The 22084-nt window shown below is 40.1% G+C and overlaps 1 protein-coding gene across 1 annotated transcript; it reads right to left on the minus strand.

Annotated features, from left to right (window-relative positions):
* Positions 1 to 3432: 3432 nt before the first annotated feature.
* On the minus strand, positions 3433 to 21965 carry SEC23IP (SEC23 interacting protein). Its single transcript, XM_088520085.1, has 18 exons — positions 21819 to 21965; positions 18405 to 18890; positions 16895 to 17078; positions 16175 to 16368; positions 15753 to 15842; positions 14407 to 14524; positions 14024 to 14113; positions 13295 to 13436; positions 12323 to 12531; positions 11581 to 11699; positions 10868 to 11038; positions 10458 to 10553; positions 10133 to 10339; positions 9195 to 9350; positions 8388 to 8490; positions 6880 to 7065; positions 6112 to 6274; positions 3433 to 3533 (listed from the first exon to the last, which is right to left on the minus strand). The coding sequence occupies exons 1-18, from the start codon at positions 21933 to 21935 to the stop codon at positions 3452 to 3454; spliced, it is 2913 nt and encodes a 970-aa protein (XP_088376211.1). The 5' UTR covers positions 21936 to 21965; the 3' UTR covers positions 3433 to 3451.
* Positions 21966 to 22084: the final 119 nt, after the last annotated feature.

Below are 22084 nucleotides of genomic sequence, written 5' to 3' on the forward strand. Positions count from 1 at the left end.
GAGCACCTTGTCTTTTTTTAAGACATTTTCTTATGGACATTGTCAGAAAAAAAAGAAAGACAATGAAGACTATTGAGAAGAGAGGGATGGCTTTAAGTCCCAGGTCTAGAGGGTAGGTTTTCCCTTCCTGCTCCCTTGCTATTACACAAACATTGGATGAAAAATTAAACAAAAATAGTCTTCTGGATAACAATCTTGTAGCCTTACGACCGCTTTGGCAGATATTAAAATCTGTCCTCATTGCCAAAGAATAAGTGTTAACTTTAAACATTTGTATAGGGCTTAATTAATATTTGAATTTATGTTAAGTGTTGCATATTAAATCACTTATAATCAATTTATAACAGCAATTGATATATTGATCATAATCTACTACTCCTTATACATAAAAACCAAAAGTATAAACAAAAAGAACCGAAATCAGCAGTGTCATATAGCAGAGGCCATGCTGTATAGGACCTGCCCAATAAGCTGATATGAAACTAGGAAAATTTCTATCGGTAGCATATTAATTTTTCTTAAAAAAATGGAGCTGACAAGTTTTCACTGTGTTTTATACAATCACTGGTTACACTGGCATTTGTTCTTAGTTTAATCTCTGAACTTCCATTTGCCTAAGAACTGCCCATTACTGTGGTTGCAGTTCCAAGACCTGACTTTAATGCTACACTCCTAAAACAGTCTCTGTTCCAGCTGGTCCTTATTTACCTGAAACATCCTCCTTCACATCCTTCTACTGCAAAGCAAGTGCTGTCCCACACCAGCCAGTCTCCGGTCAACAGCAATTCTACTACTGCTTTGGGTTGCTGCTCCTTCTCAGGGGGTTGTATCATATCTCTTCAGCTTTAAGTAAGAAAGGAAAATGAGCAAGGCACTCCCAGAACTGTTTAAGTATGCTCATCAGGTTCTTCAGTGTTGCATAGAGTTTATAAATGTGTATAACTTTCCATTCTACACCTGAACATGAAAATTCCGTCAATAGTTTCTTTCGTGTATGTGTGTTACTTGAATTCTAGCTAACAAAGCTATTCTGAAGCTTAGAACATTTGCTCTTTGGAGGTAAATTTACAAAGATACAAATAGGTTGTTCTCATACCAAAACATCCTTTGCAGACTCAGACTTGCTTCGCAGAATAGTGGCAAACTGAGGCCAAACCATGGAGATGACCAGAGGGCTGCAGCACGTGGCACACCAGGAGATGAGAAGGGAAATGTTCAGTCCTGAGAAACCGAGGGGTCGAGCATGAATCTCACTGCTGTCCTCAGTGGGTACAAAAGAGACAGAGCCAGACTCTCCTGGGACATGCCCAGAGAAAGGACAAGAGACAATAGACAAACCAACATGAAATTCCAATTACATATTAGGAAAAAAAGAATCACAATGGTAGTGGTCAAATATTAGGATGAGTCCCAGATAGGTGATAGATCTCCATCCTTGAACAAAGAGCCAAGCCACATGATTCATGCTGACCCTGCTTTGAACAAGGATGAGGTATCCTCTAGATGCATCTTCCACTCTATTCTGTGATCAAATAAAAAAAAAATGCTATAAAGACTCCCTGAAGTGAGGGATTTTTAATTTTAAAACCAAAATATATACAAAAATGTATATTTACATATCCTAAGCTTAAAAAAAGAAAGAAATCCACATCCACTGCATTTCAAAATGCACCTACTGCAACAACAGAAGCAAACAGTCAGTATTAAATCATTAATATTAAGAGAAGTCACAATTTGCATCTAAGCTGAAGCCAGAAGAAAGCTACAGAAGCTCAATCCTCAGTGAGGCATATTAAAAGGATTCCATACCACCCAACTCATCTCTTTTCCAGTAAGTGAAAAGTAAGGCTGGATTATGGGTCTGGACCTGCACTGTTACATCTGGCTCCCACAAGTGCAGATTCCCCTATTTACATCAAATATACTGAGACACTAAACTGCAAGGTCAGGGGAAGTATTTCAGTTCTTACAGCTGCACACTAAATTCACTAACAATAACCTTAATTACCACACCAAGTGTCATTTCAAGTTGTTCTTCATTTCGGGAGATTTGAACACTGAACTAACCGCAACAAACTTCAAACACCCAAAAAAAACTCTTAACAGAGGATTTAAAAGGTCTTTATAAAATCTCCATACGACACTTACAATAGTAAGAAAATTATTCTGGTTGCTAGTTTTTAGTAAAAACAAACAGCTTCATGTAATTTGTATTTAAGCTGGTTCTAACTACAGTTCATGTTTTGTTTTTAAAAGGTGGGCCAACAGGTGTTGCAAGGAAAGCAGATTATTGCTGTTTCTCAACAAGTCCCTCTTAATAAAGGACATGCTGCCTTTGTAGACAACATGTTTGACAACCAGTTAAGATAGGATAGCTAAAGGAGAGAATAATCATTTCCATGCCAAAAATACTTCTTCAGTGATCACTATCTTTGGCAACTGTACAATTAAACTGATTGAAGATCAAAACTGTATCTTGTATTGTATTCTGTTTGTTGAATGATGGTTTTGATCTTTTCAGAAATTAAATTTGCTTGAAGTGACACAAGGCGGCAGAATCCAGACGAGTTCCGGACTGGCAGGGAGAGAAAGTCCAACTCTTATCACCTGTAGCTATGGACGTAATAGGGATTCTTCAAATTGTTTCTCCACCAGATTTTTCTGTGCAGAGAGAAAACAGAACATGCACACATGTAAAACCATCAAGTTTTCTATCCTTGCAAAAATAAAATATGCCAATACTGTTTCAAAATGACACAAAAAGATCAAAACAGATAAAAATCGTAAAACCTTTTAATCAATTTTAAAAAATCTGAATTCTACTTTTTCTGGACAAAAAAGATTATTACAGTTCCACAGAGTGGAGCATATTTTTCCTGCTCAGAGGACATCACTCACTTTAACATTTTAATTACTGGAGTCTTTAACTTATGGTTCAGGTTATCCTATAGCATTTAGGGGTACAAATAGAGCTGCTTTAATTCATACATCAAAGCTTTAATATGCTGAGACCTCTTTCCCTCCCACCCCTCAAAAAAAAGTGCACATGTGGGAGGAATATAAATGGTATAACAAGCACAGAATGATTGAGGTTACCTCATGAACCAGTAGAAGAACCTTGTTCTACTGGTTCCGTTTAAATTCTTAACCCGTATAAACATGGTAAAATAATGACACATATAAAGGCCTCATTCAATAGCTTATCAAGATCAGCTCAAGACTGAATTGCTCCTTAGGAGAGGGGCTTCTTTTTCTCTCAGGCATATACGTGTGCACCAGGACTCAGCCAATACACTACCTGTTTGTTACAATGCTGGAGGACTCCTGGTGTTCCTTGGTCTGCACTGTAAATAGATTTCATCATATCTAATACCACTAGCACTTTTCAGGTGAATTTGATAGAATACATAAGTTACATTAGAACAAACTTACAAATTTATGTATCTCTACATCAGTGCTGTGGCTGTTCTGGGTTGATATTCATAGTCCTGTATATTTCTTTGAGAAACAGCAAGGCAGTGTCTTCAGATTCCCTAAAAATAATTTTTAAAAGGTTATTTTGGTGTTATGTAGCCCATATTCCAATTCTTGTAAGTCATGCTTGATATGACCCCAACTCCCTAAATAGCTTGTAAGTCTCATCACCCTCATCCTTATCTTTCAGGTGTTTGACCTTGCCTCTACCAGCTTCCTTCAAACCACAATTCTTTGTGAATTCTGCTGTCAGCTCTACCCTGTGCTTTACTTTTACTGCCACAATTCTTTCATCTGTTCTTAGTGCTCAACACATTGCAGCTCAATCCCCTTCTCCATACACTGTGTTGATGTTATTTGTTTGATTTCAATCTTCTCTCACAGTTTGTCTGCCACAGGCTTCTTGTATTCAAGCATTCCATCTCCTCCTCAAGCCTTTTTTATTTCACTTGCTTCACTGTTCTTATTAGTAGTATTTTGTATTTTCCAAAAAATAAAAACAAACCCTCTCACATTTGGGAGCTCCCCTCTTCTTACCTTAGGAATGACCAAAAGAGGCAGAAGAGGTTATAACAGCGCACAGAGCGCAACGTTCCGCACACTAAAAGAAGATTCTCTCTGCTCTTGGATCATGTGTTTGTCTTCCTCACTTGAACGACAAGCCAAGCTCATCTTCCTGCCCTGGGCAGCGAGCGCGAGGAGCAGGCAATGATCGGCTGCCACCTCGTGGAAAAACGTTCCTCCTGGAGGGAAGATGCTGCAGATCCCTGCACGGCACCCGCACAACTGCACTGCCCCACGGGGCCGGGCTGCCTGCCCCTGCTGACATCCAGGGAATTGCTGAGCCTTAACACAGTCAGGGATATTAACTTTCAAAAGACCCTTCAGGGGGTGTTTTCAGTATTTTTAGCCTCTGGAAAAATGCCTGTTTTTAGAAATCATGTATATTATTTCTGAAGCATTTCAGTTTTCCATAGTGAAGAGCCCTTTGTCCAGCACTACTAACCAGTGCCATGAACCACTTGGGTCTATTTTATTACGAGAGCAACAAGAAAATTTCAAAGCCAGGGCCAGCCCTAAGCTTGTTTATCATTATTCTGCATAAATTGCATTTGACAACATGACTTCCTATGTCTTCCACTCTGCCATTCCCAATTCTGTGTATTTTTATGCACGTTTAATTTTATGCCTGCAATAAACCGCACAAAATATGATACAGCAAAAAGAGCAACTCGGTGCAAAATAGCAAATACAGCAGATCAATAGTTACTGTGCTTCTTATAAACCAAGTTAATCTTCCTTATTTAATGCATAGAGCACTTAATTAAGAAAAAGTAAAGCCAGATCCTGATGAGGCAATTGTGTGCTGCAGGTCTGCTTCTTCTATAATTTATTCTGCATAAGCACAACCATTCTATAGAAACAGTAATATCAATTTAAGGAAGATCCACTATGGTCTTTTTTTTTTTCCCTCTTCTAAATATCCAGATTGTTTTTTTTTTTTTTAATATGAAGAAAGAACAAAGTTTTACCACATAGTCTAATCTAGGATTAGGACAGATTTTATTTGAGGGGAAAAAAAAGTTTTCAAAACTCTCACAAAATTCTCCTTGTTTTAAAATGACTGTAGCTAAAAGTGTGTGTTTGGAGTGTCAAATTTTAAGGGAGCAGTAGGACACCTTGCAGTGTCTCGACTGCAGAACAGGACTGTATCACAACAGTGCCATCTATGTGGGACATCTTGAAAATGACATTTTAGAGCAGGCCCAGAAAAAGGAGACACATACGCAAAATTTCTAAAATAACACAAACTTAGCAGAACACAATCAGAATACATCTTCAGCAAAAAATAAACTATGCCAGAAATTGAACTGTTCAGCTATATATTAAAAACCGATAACCTCAAAAGGACAAGAATTAATTAAATTAGCAAGTTAAAACTTCCAGTTTGGGGTAGGTAAATGATTATGATGTTACAGAAAGCAAAAAATCATTCCATCAGATTTAGGTAGAATAATATATTTTCAGAGAAACTACCAGATGCACTTTTTGACTTCTATTCCATTGACTTATTGACTTCTATTCCTAGCAATTCAGGAATAAACAGAATTTTACTGAGGGTTCCTGAGTAGGCTTAAAGAGTTTCCATAGTCAAGGTTTTGAAGAAATTTTTATCATGGAGATACTAGTGACAACACATCATACATGTTTTTATATATATTTATGTTATATATGTTTTATATATGTTATATAAACCCAGTTACATAATAACTGGGATCCACAGTATAATGGATTCACCCTCAAAGCACACCTGGGCAGGAAGGCAATGTCCTCTCAAATAAGAGGACATTTCAGAGTTAAGTTGCACAGGATCTCACACAATCTCACAGGATCTCAACAATCTCCTTTTCCAAAAGGCAGTATTTTAGCACTTAGCAAAGACTTCAAAAGACCAAGAAAACTCGGGTGTCCTAAATCAGAGGTTTTGTTATAAAATTCTCAAGACAGAAAATTAGCTGTTATTATCAGTCACAAAAAAAAAAACAAGAGTAAAATGTGTGGCAGGCATGTCAATGACCTATACTTCAAGATATACAGTTATACGGGAAAAACAGAAGTCGCAAATATTTCTCTTACCAGTAGCACAAATGACTCTGTAAAGCAAAGAGATATTCATTGAAGCTTTCTATAGGTTTTTCTTGTAAAACATAGTCAATACGACGTCCTCCATTTAGATTTCCAACCTTCACTAACAAGTCTTCATCTTTTGGAGGCTCTGGATTTTCAGTGATCTTTTCAGCTAAAAAATAAAAAGTTTAAGATTTAAAGTATTGTCAAGTACAGACTCCTTGACTATCGAGAAATACCACTTATCTTCTACACTGTAATTTCCAAGTGACTGCAATAAGACAGTAATAGTAGTCTCAGCCAAAAAGCACATCACTGCCTGAATCAGAAAGGTTACCGGAACAGTAGGATTGTTTCTGTCATAACATTTAAACAGAGTTTGAAGAACAGCTCACAAAGTAGTATCTCAGTAAGTAAAAAAGCAAACTTGTGCCTATACACAAATAAATCCAGTCATTCCTCAAGGAGATAACTTGGAATAGTTCACTTTTATACCCCACTTGCATGGAACCCATCACAAGTCTCAGTTTAAACAAGAAAATATTTTTTTCTTTTTTCCTTTATAAGCACAGCTCACATTACTAAGCACCAAGCACCAATGTACTTCCATAAAAAGACACAGAAATGCTACCACAGATCTTACATTTAACATGAATACTCTGAAAACACATAGGCTTAACAGGGTCATGATCACCAAAACTGGACAATCCCTAGGAGGCTCAGGATTCCTCTAATCTGAGGCCAATAGATTAGAAAGCCATCAATGTGCCTACATACCTTCCACTACTTGCTTTTCTTCTTCCTCTTTTATTTGGTGAGCTACTTTCTCCAGTTCTGCTTGCAGCTGAGCTGAAGAAGTATGAGCACGTGCAAATTCATTAAGGGTCTGCCATGCACTCTTCAAAGAGCTGATGAAACCATGTTTCAGATCAGATCCCATACGAGAGAGAGAGTCTTTCAACTCTAAAAAGATAATCATTATAGAAAGATTTAAAATATTAAACTAAAACATGAACAATTAAACACTGTTCTACAAGCATCTCAGTTATAAGAAACAGATCTGCTATATCATGGACATGCACTTCTTGCATCTCTATGTCATTTAAAATATTAGCTGGAATGCAGTGAACATGGAACAATTTTGCACTGGATGGGTCGATGATGGGTTAATACCTACAGACACAGGGAACAGGGTGACAGCAGCCAAGCCCAGAAGGAACCACCCGAGAGGTGTCTCGGCCAGCCAGTCCCTCACACCACCACCCAGCCATGCTCAACAGCTTGCACTGAAGGACCATGAGACCATCCCAAGCTACTGCACAGGAGAAGATGCTAAACTGCTGCCTGTGACTCCTGCAGCAGCAGTGAATTTCTGCAGCACTCCCAGCAGCTCGGGACAGTTTTCCCAGGTAACTCTGGCCTGCAATTCTGCTGCATTTCAATAACTGCTTTCCACGTAACAGAGCTGCCATCCAACACAGGTGGGAACCTCTGAGTGAAGGAGAGCTCTTCATGTGGCTCTAAAAATCAGAGCTCAGTCCTGTGCAGTGACCAAATGCAGGAACATCCACTCACATCACAGAGAAGCCGTTTTTTTATCCAAGAGCAACCACAATTTTTGGTTTACTAGGACACTTACGATGCAAGTTCTAACAAAAAGCTTTCTAAAGAAAGTACTTTGTCTTATTTAGGACAAGAGACTCATTCTAATCTACCCTTCTAAAGCACAGATGGCAGAATTTCATTCCAATTGCCTGAAGACAGAATTTCAGAGGGCTCTGAACTATAGCAATTTGTGTCAAGTGAATTGCAAAACTGATGCTCCTTAAGAAGGTGACATTTCAGAATCTGTCATCTTGCTACGATGTATGCACGTGCACAACAGAAGCCCATCCTTGCCCACCCGTGGCCATGAAACTGTTCTTTTCTCAGCCTAACAACACAGGGCAGACACTGCCCAAACTCATCACAGCGGTCATCAGACCAAGGTAAAAGAATCCAATAAGTTTAGTTCGTCTTTCAAGATGAACAGGATGAGTGATTTACAGCAATTTCCAAACAGGACTACTAAAACCTGGAGGCCTTACATATCTGATTATTATTTCTGAATGCAATTATGAATGAACTTAAGGTGCCAGGACAAATCCCTCAAATTTAGCCCCTGTGAGAACATATCCAACTAGACATCCAGGAACATGAGCATGCATTAGTCTCTTGATGCATTGGAGTATTACAGAATGTCAGGAGAATGATTAGGAATGAAATTCACGTATGAATCTTTTTACCCAGATGAAGTCTTTTTCTGCCTTTATGATGTGGAATAAGAACTGGTTTTAAATCCAAGTCTTCAACGATCATCGGTTCTAACCTGTAAGCTACTGGGTCAAGCTGTTAAGGAACAACAAAAGAGAATATTTTTAGATAACTAAATGTCAATCATTGCTTCTTAGCAAAAAATCTCCATTTATGACTACTAATGAAGATCAGTCACTCTCCTCCAGTTCACAGAAACTCAATTCACTACCATTTAGTTTAGCTTTAAGATTATATAGGATCATTAATTCTAAGACACAAAGGAAAAAATGAAAAAGCTGTAAAATCTTCTCAAATTCTGATGGTTTCTCCCAACACATCACTGTAAATAGTAAGCAAGACAAGGCAGAAAAAAATGTATTGTATTTACAAAATCTATAACGTTCTCTAAACTTCCCAGTCTAGTAGGAACCCCAGAGTAGTCTTGCTCATGGCTCAAGTAAAACTACCTTACAAAAATCTACAAAAATGACTTTTAATTAATGAAAATATCATTTAAGCTCTGGAAGTGAACAGAGTAAATATCAGCAAGCCAACCCGTCATTCTGGGCAAGTAATCTATAGCCTGCCATACTTCCGCTGCAGAAAGATTCAATAGTACCTGGAATAATCATACACTTCAGTATCTTTTTTAAGGAGAGTTAGAGTTAAGTGTTAGTATTTCAGAAAAGTATGGACAGGAAAAGAAGGTTGAGGCTCCGAGATAAAAGATTTAATATTCTGCATTTCTGCCATCTGCATTAGCTAAAAAACAAATCTGAAAAGTCTCTCTCACTCACTGGATGATAGATATTGAAGAATCCCTTGCAGGTAGGAAGCCTGTAGTTTTCATCAATCTTCTCTATTCCTCGCACCGTGAGGAATACACCAATAGGAGAACCCAGAGCAAAGAAAATATCTGGTTCGAAGTCTAATGCGCTGTAAACCACAGAAACCTGCCAGACACAGAGAGATCAGATAAATCATCCCTTACAACTGTCAGGTAGTTAACAGAATGATTAGCTAGGAAAGAAAATGTACATGTGTGTGTTAAATCAACCACAAGTTCACAGATGCCTATTGCTGCAGATTCTAGCTGCACTGCATCCCCTCTATAAATAAGGAATTAAGATGGTTTTCTTGAAGTTTTCTCAAATTACAGGAAAAGATAAGTAAAAAATAAATGTGTTTAACAATTGGCCTTAGAATTTTTGATTTGATAATTTGATAAGATTTTTGAGTTGAGGCAAAATTTAAACATAACAGCATAAATGGGTCGTTTGAGGCCACCACATTAAATGCCAAAAAGCCATTGAGTAACACTCACAAAGCTGGGATTTCAGAACACAGTCTGTTTACAGCTTGCTCACTGTTGAGAAAGACTTGCTGTGACATCCTTGGCTGCATTAAGTTTTGCTTTTCAGTCATCTAACCCACCTTCCCAGCCCTCCCTGCTGTCAAAGGGCAAAGTTCCACACAAACATAACCTTGGCACAACGATCAAGAGAAGAACCAAGTCATAGAATCATAGAATGCTGAAGGTTGGAAGGGACCTCTAGAGGTCATCTGGTCCAACGCCCCTGCACACGCAGGGCCACCTAGAGCACATGGCACAGGACTGCATCCAAGCAGGTTTTGAAGATCTCCAGATTGAAGATTTCCAGAAGGAAATGAAAATGAAAAAATTAAAACAAACAAATACAATCCAAATGATTCATTTAAGTTTATGCAGTCTTACCTGGCCAGTCCCAACTTCAAAATACTCATAGTCAATGTTCACAGAAGAAACAGAGGCACCAACTGGAAGTTTCCTCTTGGAGTGCAGCTGACCAGACTCCGAAGGGGAGACAGCAGCAACGGCCTCTTTTGCTTTCTGGGCAGCTTCCTGAGTTTGGAGCATAGCAACCTGCACTGCTTTCTTTTCTGCTGCTGCTTTCTTTTGTTCCTATCAAGACAAGTTTTCAAACCAAGAAAAAAAAAATATTAGAGGTTACTTCACAGAAGACAGTAGATCATATATTTGCTTAATAAATTCTTAATCCATTCCCCAGAAATATATTTACCTGCTTGGCTGCTCTGTCTTTTACAAAATTAGCTATTTTCTTTCTTGGTCCAAGAGGTATCCCCATTTCCTTCAGGTCATCAACTGTACACATCAGCTTAAAAAAATGATTTAAAATACACTTTGTAACATGTCTAGTAACATATATCATCACTGCCTATTCAGAATGAGCTACAACTTAGGAAAGTATTTTATAATCCAACAGAAATTACAAAAAAATGCATTATAAGCAAGAACAACATAGTTCAGAAGATAAAGTCTCATAACATTTCGTCACTGATATCAGACATTGTTTAGCTTTTGCAACTGTTTTCACGATATGCTAAAGTCTAAAGCAAAAAAAAAAAAAAAAAAACCACCCAAACCTCTTCACATGAGCTACCCCCAAAAGGCAATTAAAAGTTAATATACCAGGCACTCCATATCAATTCGCTCCTTTTCAAACGTGCTGATATACTCTGACAAACTAAGCATTTCCAGAGTCTTCTGCAATGTAGGAACATCATCATCCACTTCAGGCTCACAGAGGTCATCACCAGAAGTTGCAATGGAGGAGCCCAAAGAACTGGTGTCTTCTGTCACCTTAACAAGGCAGCACAGCAACAGAATCACATTGTTGGGCAGTGAAAAGCCCATAAGCAACAGGTAAATTATTTTATCTTAAAAACATCATTAGTATTTAAGTTGAATTTATGTACATTTTAATGATGGAGGATACCAAGTTATGCTAATAATAGACCTGCAAAAAGTATTTTTAATTGAGAGAGACAATATGACCCTTGAGCTTTATAACATCATTCAAAAATATTTTCTTTTAATCAAAGATGTCACTTTCCAGCCTGAACAAAGATTATTTCCTTCTTATGCCTCCTCCTTTCAGTTCAGACACTGTTAAGATCGAGTTACTTGTCTGCACTGCGGCAAGTCATAGCCACGGCCCATGATCAAATTCCAGAACCGCTTTATTTTGGATATAGAGGTAAACACTGCCAATCCTCAGGACATACTATTTACAAAACTGCACTTTTCCAATATGATTTTAAACGTACTATCAGACACATAACAGCATTTCTTCTAATAAATTCTGACAATTCTGAAACACACGTCAATCTGCCTGTAGATACCTGCTTATCAGGAACAGCTACATCCTTTACAGTCCCGTTGATACCGGAGAAAGGTCCGGTGTTTACTGAGGATGCCAAGTCCTTCTGGTTAGAGAGGATGTCAAATAGAATCAAGGATCCTGCAAAAATAAATTTAAATTGTTTTGGGAAATATTTCTAATTTTGCTGTCCCTAAATCGTAATCCCGTGATAATACTTAGAATATGTTCCATATGTTCCAAAAAAATTTTTCCTAAGGGGCTTTCTTAGACACGTTAGACAATACCCACTTAAAAAGATGACATTTACCAAAATAATTAATTTAGCAGAATTATCTCCGAAAATGTTAAGAAATTTATAGTATTGCTAGACAAGAAGGCAATAATTGACTGCAGGTTTTTTCATATGATATGGTGGTGATGGGTTTACGGTTGGACTTGATGATCTCGAAGGTCTTTTCCAACCATAATGATTCTATGCCAGTTTTTAAACACAAATTAGATGTTAAGTCTTCATGAAGGAACTGGGCGATAGGGAGGAGAGAAACACACGGACCTGAGAAGCTCTAACATCTTCATTAAGCTTTATAAACTTATCTGCTGAGAACTGTTTGACTTTTAGTCATTAATACACTGCAAGACAGCTGTGGCTTATCCGCTAACCTTACCCCTACGCTAAAGGAAAGCAACGTTTTCTTTAATGCAGGAATGTTGTGTTTTGTTTTGTTTTTTTTTAAAGCGATGCCCGTTTCTTAGCAAATTACCTAAGCTGTGCCCAGCCACAGAGACTCCCCCCTTGAAGTCGGGGTTGCGGCTCAGGAAGAGCGCGTGCAGGCGGTTCATCTCCAGGCCCACTTTGTCCACGATGGTCTGGCAGTAGGTGGGGCTGTTGTAGAAGAGGATGTCGAGGAGGGTCTCGTTGGTGAAGTGGCGCAGGCGGCCGATGCTCGGCAAAGTGATTTTCTTAATGTTCCTAGGAATACAGAATCGTCAGAAGCAGGAACGACTTTAAAGAAATGAGGGTAAAGTACTTGGCAGTTCCACTCCTGGTGTTTCAGAAGTAAACATGTTCTAAATACTGCATGCGTGCCCTTTGCACACAATAAAATAAATGGTTTGATTGAGAGGATAAGGATCCTTCCTCATAACACAGGTGTCAAGTGAGAATAAAAAAATGAAAGAGTCTAGAAAAGCAGGATGGTCTAACTGAGCTAGAATGGCCTGGAAGGTCTCAGGCATCAGAGTGCACATCAGCCTCAGACATGAGCAGCGCATGTTGTCACCTTGCTGCTGGGAAAACAAGTAGCAGAGACAAACAACAGGAAGGAAATTGACAAAAGGTGAGTTAGAAATATATTTTTAGATGTTATAACTCTTTCAGCTAAGCATACATGGCTTTGTTTAAGAAAAAAAAAAGACACCTTATGAGCAATTGCATCAGCTACTTTCTTTCATGAAAAAGTAGTATCAGAAAAAGTCTTTGTTCACATGTGTGTATGTGTGCCTGTATATAGACCTATACACATATATCCTGCTACTCCACGCCACCAACATAAAGAAATCAGACCACGTGACTTTCTAGCTTTCTCCATACTCCTCAACTTCAAGACCTGCACAAGAAATACTAGTGATTTTTTTCTTGTAATCCAATCATATATTTATCTAGCCTAAAGTATATGCATTTGTTCCTCTTTTATTCATTTCTGAAAAGCTAGTAAGATGCAGCCTCTACTCACCTGTCTACACCTGTGGCATCACCATGCAGAGAACTATGCCAGTGAACAGGCAGGAATTCCACCCTGCTCACTTTTTGATCCTCTAAAGATTTCTTAAAGTGAGTCTGCAGCAACTTCAGAGAAACAGTCCTAAAGTCATCGACTGTAAAAAATAAATAAAATAAAATAAAAAGCAGAGTAATGAAAATCTGACCAAAACAGTATTCAAATAAGATGCTCAATTACAAATATTCAGTCAAATTACAAATGGAAGAGAATTCAAAGTAGAAAATCTTGGTATGCATTACTCATTTAACTACAAGAAAATGAATGGAAAAAAAAGTCGACTTCCTAGTAAAATTCTCTTTATCTCAAAACAAAAACAATTGTATTCTACGAATAAACATGGTCTTCTACAATCTGTGGTCTAAGGTCTCCAGTTAGAAACCTATTTAATGTTTAATTCACGCAATTGTACTGGAGTGCATTACCAAAAAAATAAAATTTCTATGCAAAACTAAAGTTAAAGAAGGAATAACAACAGCTAAAACTACAAATCTGACAGAACAGATTCAGTTTTTAAAGGAAAAAAAAAAAAGAGGGGGAGAGGGAGGAATATCCTACCAGAGACTGACTTGCTTAATATAAAAGAGGTCGCCATATTATTTACAAAAAGCTTCCCTGAATACCGAGAAACCCACTTTTAAGCAGGTAAGAATAAAACTATCCATTAAACCAGCAAAAACTTACCACATTCAACAATGCTTCTGAATCTCAGATCACACACCGGACCTATGCCGTGAACCATAAATACTAAATGGTCGATTTGGGGCATTTCTCCTATTAAAAAAGAAAAGAAAAAGTCTTGAGCACTAATAGGTATTTCAGTGCTGCAGTTTAGTTTACAGAAAGTTTAGTGCGAGGCACTAATGTGAGTAATGAAGATATAGTAATACATACTGCCTCAAAAAGTCTTTTACATAACATCATTCAGGATATAACTTAGCCCAAAAGATTTCTTTGAATTAAAAAATCAGAACAGAAACAAAACCAGTGGCCCCAGCCACTGCTGCCCAATTCTTGTACAGGATTGTACAGGCTGTTCAGCCTGCAGCCTCGCAGGCACTACCCACCATCAGGAATTTCATCGTGGTCATCGATTCCACGTTTTACCAGCCTGGGTCTTGCCTGACCATCCTGACTGGTGCCCCACTCATCTGGCGAGGCAGAGGGCTGGAACTGAACGATGACCTGGAAAAAAAAAAGACATTGTCAAACTGTAAATACAGCAGAAACACATGAACTTTACAGCTAGTGTGAAAATATTGCATGGTTCAACACATCATCTTCATTGCTTTATCTTGCATTTGAGCGCAAATGTTTTCTTCTGTTAGTATATACACAATAAATAAATAAAAGTCTTAGAAAAACGTAGATCTGTCTCCTGTGGCAGCGACACCTTCATTAAAAACAGACTCAGAAATAACACAGATAATTCTCACTAGAATAAAACAGTAAAACCACTAGCTGCAGAAGGTGGTCTGTGATGTGCAATCCTGATTAACAATTTTGACTCTGAATGAGCAATATTTAAACTCCTTTTCTTTTGGACCTCCAATCCCACTCTTCTCTAGAAGGCTACAATTTTGTGAGAAACATTTGCAACATGCAAACATTGCTGAGAAACATTGCTGCTTAATAAGATTTACTGACTCATTATAGTCTGAATTCATATTTATAACAGTTCAAGTGGCCTAATGGTTTTCTCTAAGTTTTTACTGGATGAAACTTCTTAACCCATGACTGGTTAAAGTAGGAGATACAGTGGCACTTCAGCGGGGAGAGGGAAGTTGTTCTTTCAGTTTTGTTTTTTAATTACTGCATCTCTCAAAGCAACAGTTAACAGAACCAGTCACTAAGGCTATAGTCCATCTTTTAACAACAACAAGCTGCCAAGAGAACATTTACAATAAAAGAAAAACTTTAGAAGTTATTCCACTTTCTTGAGTCCTAAAAATGGTTACAGTGGAAGACTTCTCATGGCTCAGATATACAATCAAATTACCTTGCAGTTAAGATTAAGGCTCTTCTCCACATGAAAGCTCTTACTGTAAATTACCTTCCACTTGGGTGCAGACCATCTAAGGTTAAACTAATTCAAATTGCCTCTCATTTGCTGCCAGTGATGCTTAGTAAGTATTTTTACTGTCGTCTTAGGTGTTAGAAAGTATGGGTTTTAAATCACAGTATAGCACATTGAAGCAAACAGGAACTCTATGTATAAGCTTTATCATCTCTTGAAATTTTTTCCCCTCTGTCATTCTTATGAGTTTTATCAGCTCTTCTAATGCAGACATATCCAAAACAATCCATAAGTAAATTCCGAGCAAGGCTAGCACTTCGTTTAATTCATGCTTCCATCCATCTGATCATTCACTTGCACTCCATTCTGTGCAAACCAAGCACCAAGAACTATTACCTTGGGATTATGCATAACAAACATCTCCCCATTTGGGAATTCAAGTCGTCGATGCCATTGATTTGTAGTTACAGCCCTTTTATATTCTGCCTGAAACAGTAAACAAGCACAAAATGAGTATGACTTTGCACACGACTATAGGCAATGCATGAGGCCAAAAAAAAAAAAAAAGCAGAGGTTATAAATGACATGATTTTATTTACATGAAAGTGTCATGAGTGACCTAAAAATCAATGTAGGTCCAGCTACACAGCACCTATGTGCAAACCACGTGGCCTCTAGCCACTCCACTTCCCAGCATTTGCCTTATTATGTACCAGAAGGCACATTCTGAAAAGGACCTCATGAAACAAAGTATTTTAGGACACAAATATTAGGAACTATCAAGTTTTTCGTGAAGTTTACATAAAAGCAACACTAACCTCTAGCTTATCACTAAAATCCTCGGTGTAAGGAACAAACCGGCTGTCCTTGTCTCCCTTATAGAACCACATGCATCGTCTCACTTCCGAGGGCTCCTCCTCCCAGTAAACAGCTTTCCTCGTCCTGTCGTACAGGAACACGTCGTAGCGGCCCCCGTCGGTGCTCAGAACGACGCTCTCGGGGTCAGGCTGGACTACAACACAAAAGACACACTCACTCTCAACACCAGCACGTGAGGATCTTCCCCCTGCCACCTCTCAAACCCTGCCCACTCACTTCTGTCATCAGCATTTAACCATTAGGACAGATTGACACTATGGAATAATATGTAAAATTCTGTGTAAAACCTGGTTCTTATCTCTCCTTGTAGAACTAGCATTTTGATATGAAAGGTGGTGTACATTTGCAAGCGAGAGCTGGAAGTAAACTTCAACCGTGAAGTTAAATAATGTGCAAATTACTCAAAGTTGTTACTTTCAAACATTTTCTTTAGACATAGTTACTAACTCCATCACCTGTGAGTGATGTATATCTTAACCATAATAGCATCAAGCCACAGACACTAAATGAAGAACTGGCAAAAACGCATGTTTTTACGATACGTATTCACACGTTACTCCTATGAACCTTTCTCACACAAAAGTGACAAAATTCTATTTTTTTCTCATTTGTTCTGTTTTACCTCTGAACAAAATATGGTTACAATTTTCATAACTTACCAGAGTTATAGACTTCTTCGAGCTTTGCAGAATCCAAAAGGCTGAATGGGAGCCAGATCTGCTTGTCTTCCACCTCCTTACAGTAGAACCAGTGAGGTTGAACAGGCTCATATTGGTTCTGCAGCAAAACAGGAGGCGCCTGGACCACTGGGCCTGCGGGCCTGGGAGCTTGAGATGGTGGAAACTGAAAATATAGATGATCACAGCGTCTCAGTCTCTTCACAGAACTGATTTATTCTCTGTTACAGATAATACTCTCAACATTTTTATAAGAACATTAGTTTTTTAGTCTGATAATATTATAGACAAGTTGGTCACTTTGCTATGTTGCTAGACAATCACACCTTTTCAAATTAAGAAAGGGATCTGAATTTCATTACCACATAAACTGCTAAGTCTGGACAGCAGCTTCCTTACTTAATAGAAAATCTACTGGTTTTATACAGCCAATCTAAAGGCCAGGCTGAGCATATTTCTTACAGCTGCTAAATTTAACAAAAACATATTCTTCTATTTATTCAGTGATACATAATTCTATTTTGCATAAAGATAGCTGATTTTAACAATGCTCCCCTCAGTAAAAGTGACCTTTCTGGAACAGTCCAAGACAAGCAGTCTTTAAGCCTGACCTTAGCCCCAGCAATTCAAGGAAATCAATTAATTTTGAAAGGAATCATATTCTACATAGAGCTGACCATGCAGACTGTTCAACTAAACTGAACTACAGGAACAAAACTGAAAGTGATACTGGAACTAAACTGTAAGAGATACCTGAAATAAAAATGGTTTTGTTTCATTTTTAAAAAGTAGCATATTGCACAAAATAAGAAATCTAACATTCATTAAGAACAGGCGGAATTTTAGGCAAAATAAATGAGTTTTTGTGTTGTTTATAAGGATAAGTCAACAGGTTAACTTATCTGTACAACCCACTCTTAAAAATATTTTTATAATGTTATTGTGAAGGTAAGAAGAGGAGATTTACAGCACATTGATATCATATAAAATTCTCAACTTGTGTGTTTCAAATAGTTTGCTGGTGATTTAGGTGACCTGGACCATAATTTAATCGAGCGCTGACCACAAAAGCCAGTTTGAAAATAAATTTTCACCCTATATCATGTGAGTGACTTGATTCACAACAGAGACATAAACAAGGCAGAGGCACAGTTGAGAAATGAGCAAATGGGCAAAAAAGGTCAACAAGCTCAAAGAGCAGCTTCTCAACCTGACTTTGCCACTGAAGCAGGCGGATCATTGGCCTTAGGATGTGTTCACTTCAAAAATCAGGATGCTTTGCTACAGCAACAGCTCCAGGCTATTTCCAGCAAAAAGCTCTAGCCATCAGAAATGGACTGAGATTTTCGTTTTGTAAAAGATAAAACACGGGAAAGCAATTAGAAAAACAAATGTAGGAAACACAGGAATATACGTATAGAGGTGATTCAATGAGGAAAACGTCTGGATTCACTTTATTCCAGCAGCACCAAGTGGGGAGAGGCTGGTGTACCTGTGCCAGGGGCCCCGGCGCTGCCGGCTGCGCCTGGAGGGGCGGCAGGGCCGGCGGGGGGCCCTGCTGCAGCTGCGGGGGCGTCAGGTAGGGGTTGGCCCTGCTGCTCAGCGTCGTGTGGCGATAGGGGTTGTAGCCCTGCGGGGCCGGCCCGTGCGGCGGCGCAGAGGCAGCGGCAGGCGGGGGGCAGCTCTGCGGCGCGGCGGCTCCCGAGGGCGGCTGGGCGGGAGGGAAGGCGCCCGGCCCATCGTGAGGCGCCGCCGCGAGCGGCAGCGACGGGGGAGGCCGCGGGAAGGCCGGGGCGCCCGCGGGCGCTGCGGCTGCGGCCAGGGGAGGCTGCCCGATGCTTCCGAACGGGTCCCCGCTGCTGGGCACTTGGGAGAAGTAGCTGAAGGTCTGCGGAGGGTTCGGGCTGGCGGAGGTCTGGCCCAAGAAGCTGTCCTCTTCACCGACCTCTGCAGAATCGTCTGCGGGGAAGAGCGGGAAGTTAAAGTCCCATTTAGTCGAAGATGTTCTGTGACATTATGTCAGACCTCATAAAACCCCAAGTATTAAAGCTTACAAATCACATCCTTAAAAATTAAATGTGCCATCAAGTACCACAAAAGATAACAAGTCTTCATAAACCTTTAAACTGTGAAGCTCAGCATACATAGACAAGGTGACAAAAATTGAGAACTGGAAATAAGAGGTATTTTCACTGCAAGGTGAAAAACATAACATACGAGCCTATCACACCACCCACTGCGTGCATTTGAATTCCTTTTCTATACATTTGCTCCCTTATGAAACTGCAAGAACAACATATCCAAAGGAAAAAAGCAATCAAGTCCTGCACCGTGAGCGGAAGGTCATCTTGGAGGAGGCTCTGCAAATTGGCACAGCCAATCCAACAATATTTCCTGCTGAAAACAGGATTCTGCTCCTCCCTTCCTCCCAGTGCTTAGCCAGAATCCCACTCCTTTCCTCGAGTCAGCTCCGATCCTCTCCGAGGGCCAGGCTTCTGGAATTATTTATGGGAGCACAGTACTGAGGGGATCACTAAAACACCATTGTTGGAGCTGAGCCTCCAAATGAAGCGGGATTTTAACTCGGTGACCTCATTTCACAGCGCAGCGTCACCAACTGCTGCCTCGGCACAAGCACGGGCTCAGCAGCACATGGCTCAGGTAGGGCCTTCCCGTGCCTGCCTGGCAGGGCACCCGGCCTCCAGGTACCAAAACGCCCTTTGGGCTCCCTCTTACACCTACCAGATGTAAAAAGATCCACAGTTTAACAGTGAAATGCCCTTTCACTATTAAAATGACCTCTAAAGCATTTCATGCCTCCTAAATTTTAGGTTTCCAAGATCGAATTCCTAAGAGTTTAAGAAGATCCCTAAATAGGCCACATCTACTGGTCAGACAGCCCATTCTCAGCTCCCCATTCACAAGGGCCCTCTCAGGATTTCCTCCTTGACTTTCAAGGTGGCAAAATCTCAATCCATACAGTTCCACAAGCACAGTTTATTTCAATTCTGTCTAAATATTTTATTCTAGACTGGCACGAAAGCACCTGCAACTCTCTGGTGCAGAGCAAGATACATAATTCCAACAATCCCAAGAGAGAGCTCAGAAGGTTTAATGCCACACGCCTGTCCTTTGGCATCAAAAGGGGAACTACATAATAACACAGATAACAGAGACTGCTAAATCAGTTTTCCACTTCGCAATGATCTAGTAACAAGGGAAAACCAAGCGGTTTAACATTATCATAGGTCTCACAGTAAACTTAATTCAGCCTAGGATGACCCGAGCATCTAGTCAGTCACCACCCAAAGAGACATCAAACAGCTCTGCAGCTACGAGCAGCCAACAGCGACTGCTTCTATCTGCAGCCAAAACTGCTGTAAGGGGGAACGTCGAGGGAGCATAAGGAGAATCCACAGAGAACTCCATCCAGGAAGCTTCTGTTCAATTCGCTAAATGGAAAACAAACAGCTGATATCACCGAGATGGACTATTAACCCATCTGCTGTTATTTAATAACCTTTTGCGACAGTCCCAATTTGCAAACGCAGATAATGCTTGGTGTGTTTTACACCACTTTCAGCAGTGAAAAAAACCTATGCATGCAAACAGCCTTGTGGAGAACACAGAATTCCACATATAAGCAAGGACTAGCATGAAGTCAGGCCCATGAATTATTTTTCCAACAGAAAAAGAATAGCTATTTATACTAAGGTCTTTACTTTTACAATATAATAAAATAAACGAATGTTTGCACAAAACACTCTTTAGTTTTGACTAATTAGGGGAGATTGAGCCTAACAGTATGTTCCCTTGAAAAACTGAGCTGACTAGAGCTCTCCCAAAATAAACCTGTCTATTTAGAGAGAGAACAAGGGTGCTTTATAACAAAATACATAGCTTTCTGGGGAATCTGACTTTGCAAGAGCTGCACACGAACATTAGCACAGACTGGTCAAAAAGAAAATACTTCAATACAAACGGAAAAAAAAATCCCATGATTGTACCACTGACATAAAACAGCAGGTTTCCTCTCTACATGAAAAAGTCTTGTTTCTTCAGGAGTGACTATTTAACAACCCGCTGCATCCCTCACAGACATCACCTTCGCACTCACAGGCCATCCTCTGACAATCACAAGTGACAGATTTCCACCTTTGGCTTTAACTGATTCCCACAGAAAAACTATGAATCTTCATCTGACCGGTTTAGGCAAGATGGAAAATACATATTCACCCATAAATGTTTCTTACTGAAATCTCATGGGCAGGTCTTCAAAGGCACAGCGTCCCTATCTCGTGAAAGCCCTCTCTGCAGAACTGCTCAATGACTGCTTTATTTAGTGAAAAACACTGTATAGCTGCAACAAGGACCATAAGGGTTGCATAAATGGAAGAGATACGCCTATTAGCTGCCTAAACACCTAATATTTAGGTTTAGGGTTTATACCCCACCCCATCCTGAAAAAAAAAAATAAAGATAGTCCAGTAAATATCCTCTTAAGCAGTGAAAATAAAGTGTTTCTAAGCCACACTTGACAAATTTCCAAAAAACATGATCCTGTATCACAGATTATGTGAGTACAACATTTTAAAAGGCACATACATGTGTCCGGCACACGCTGAGGCAACGTAAGGAAATGACACTAATTCCCAAGCCAAGGTTAACGAGGAAATTGGAGATAGCTGCACATTTTCAGACAGGGGGGAAAAAAGGTATCACAGAGAAAACTCCCGCACTAGGGACAGGCCGGCGAGAGATGTGGCGGCTGCAGGAAGCATTGGGGAAAGACAACCAGAGGAGCAAAAAATAATAAAGGAAATAAAACAGAAAGCAAATAAAGGCGCAGAAAGCGGAACGGCGCCTCTCCCCCCCGGCTCGCCCCGCTGGCCGTACCCCCGGCGAGGAGAGCGGGCGGCGCGGCGGGCGCCTGGCTGACCGGGATGAAGGGCACGGCGAAGCTGAACTCGGCGGCGGACGAGGAGAAGAGCAGGTTGGTGGCGCCGGGCTTCGCGGCCGCCATGGCTGCGCCGCGGCCACGTCTCTTCCCGGGCGGCGGCCGGGTCCCTTCCGCCCTCAGCGCTGCCCGCGTCCAACATGGCGGCGCGCGCGTCCTCCCCACCCCCCGCGCGGGAGGAGGAGGAGGAGGAGGAGGGGGGTGAAGGCGGGCGG

Source organism: Tinamus guttatus, unplaced genomic scaffold (genome assembly GCF_059628265.1).
Source record: "Tinamus guttatus ecotype Peru unplaced genomic scaffold, ASM5962826v1 Tinamus_guttatus_pri_ptg000079l, whole genome shotgun sequence".
In the NCBI taxonomy this organism is placed as follows: Eukaryota; Metazoa; Chordata; class Aves; order Tinamiformes; family Tinamidae; genus Tinamus; species Tinamus guttatus.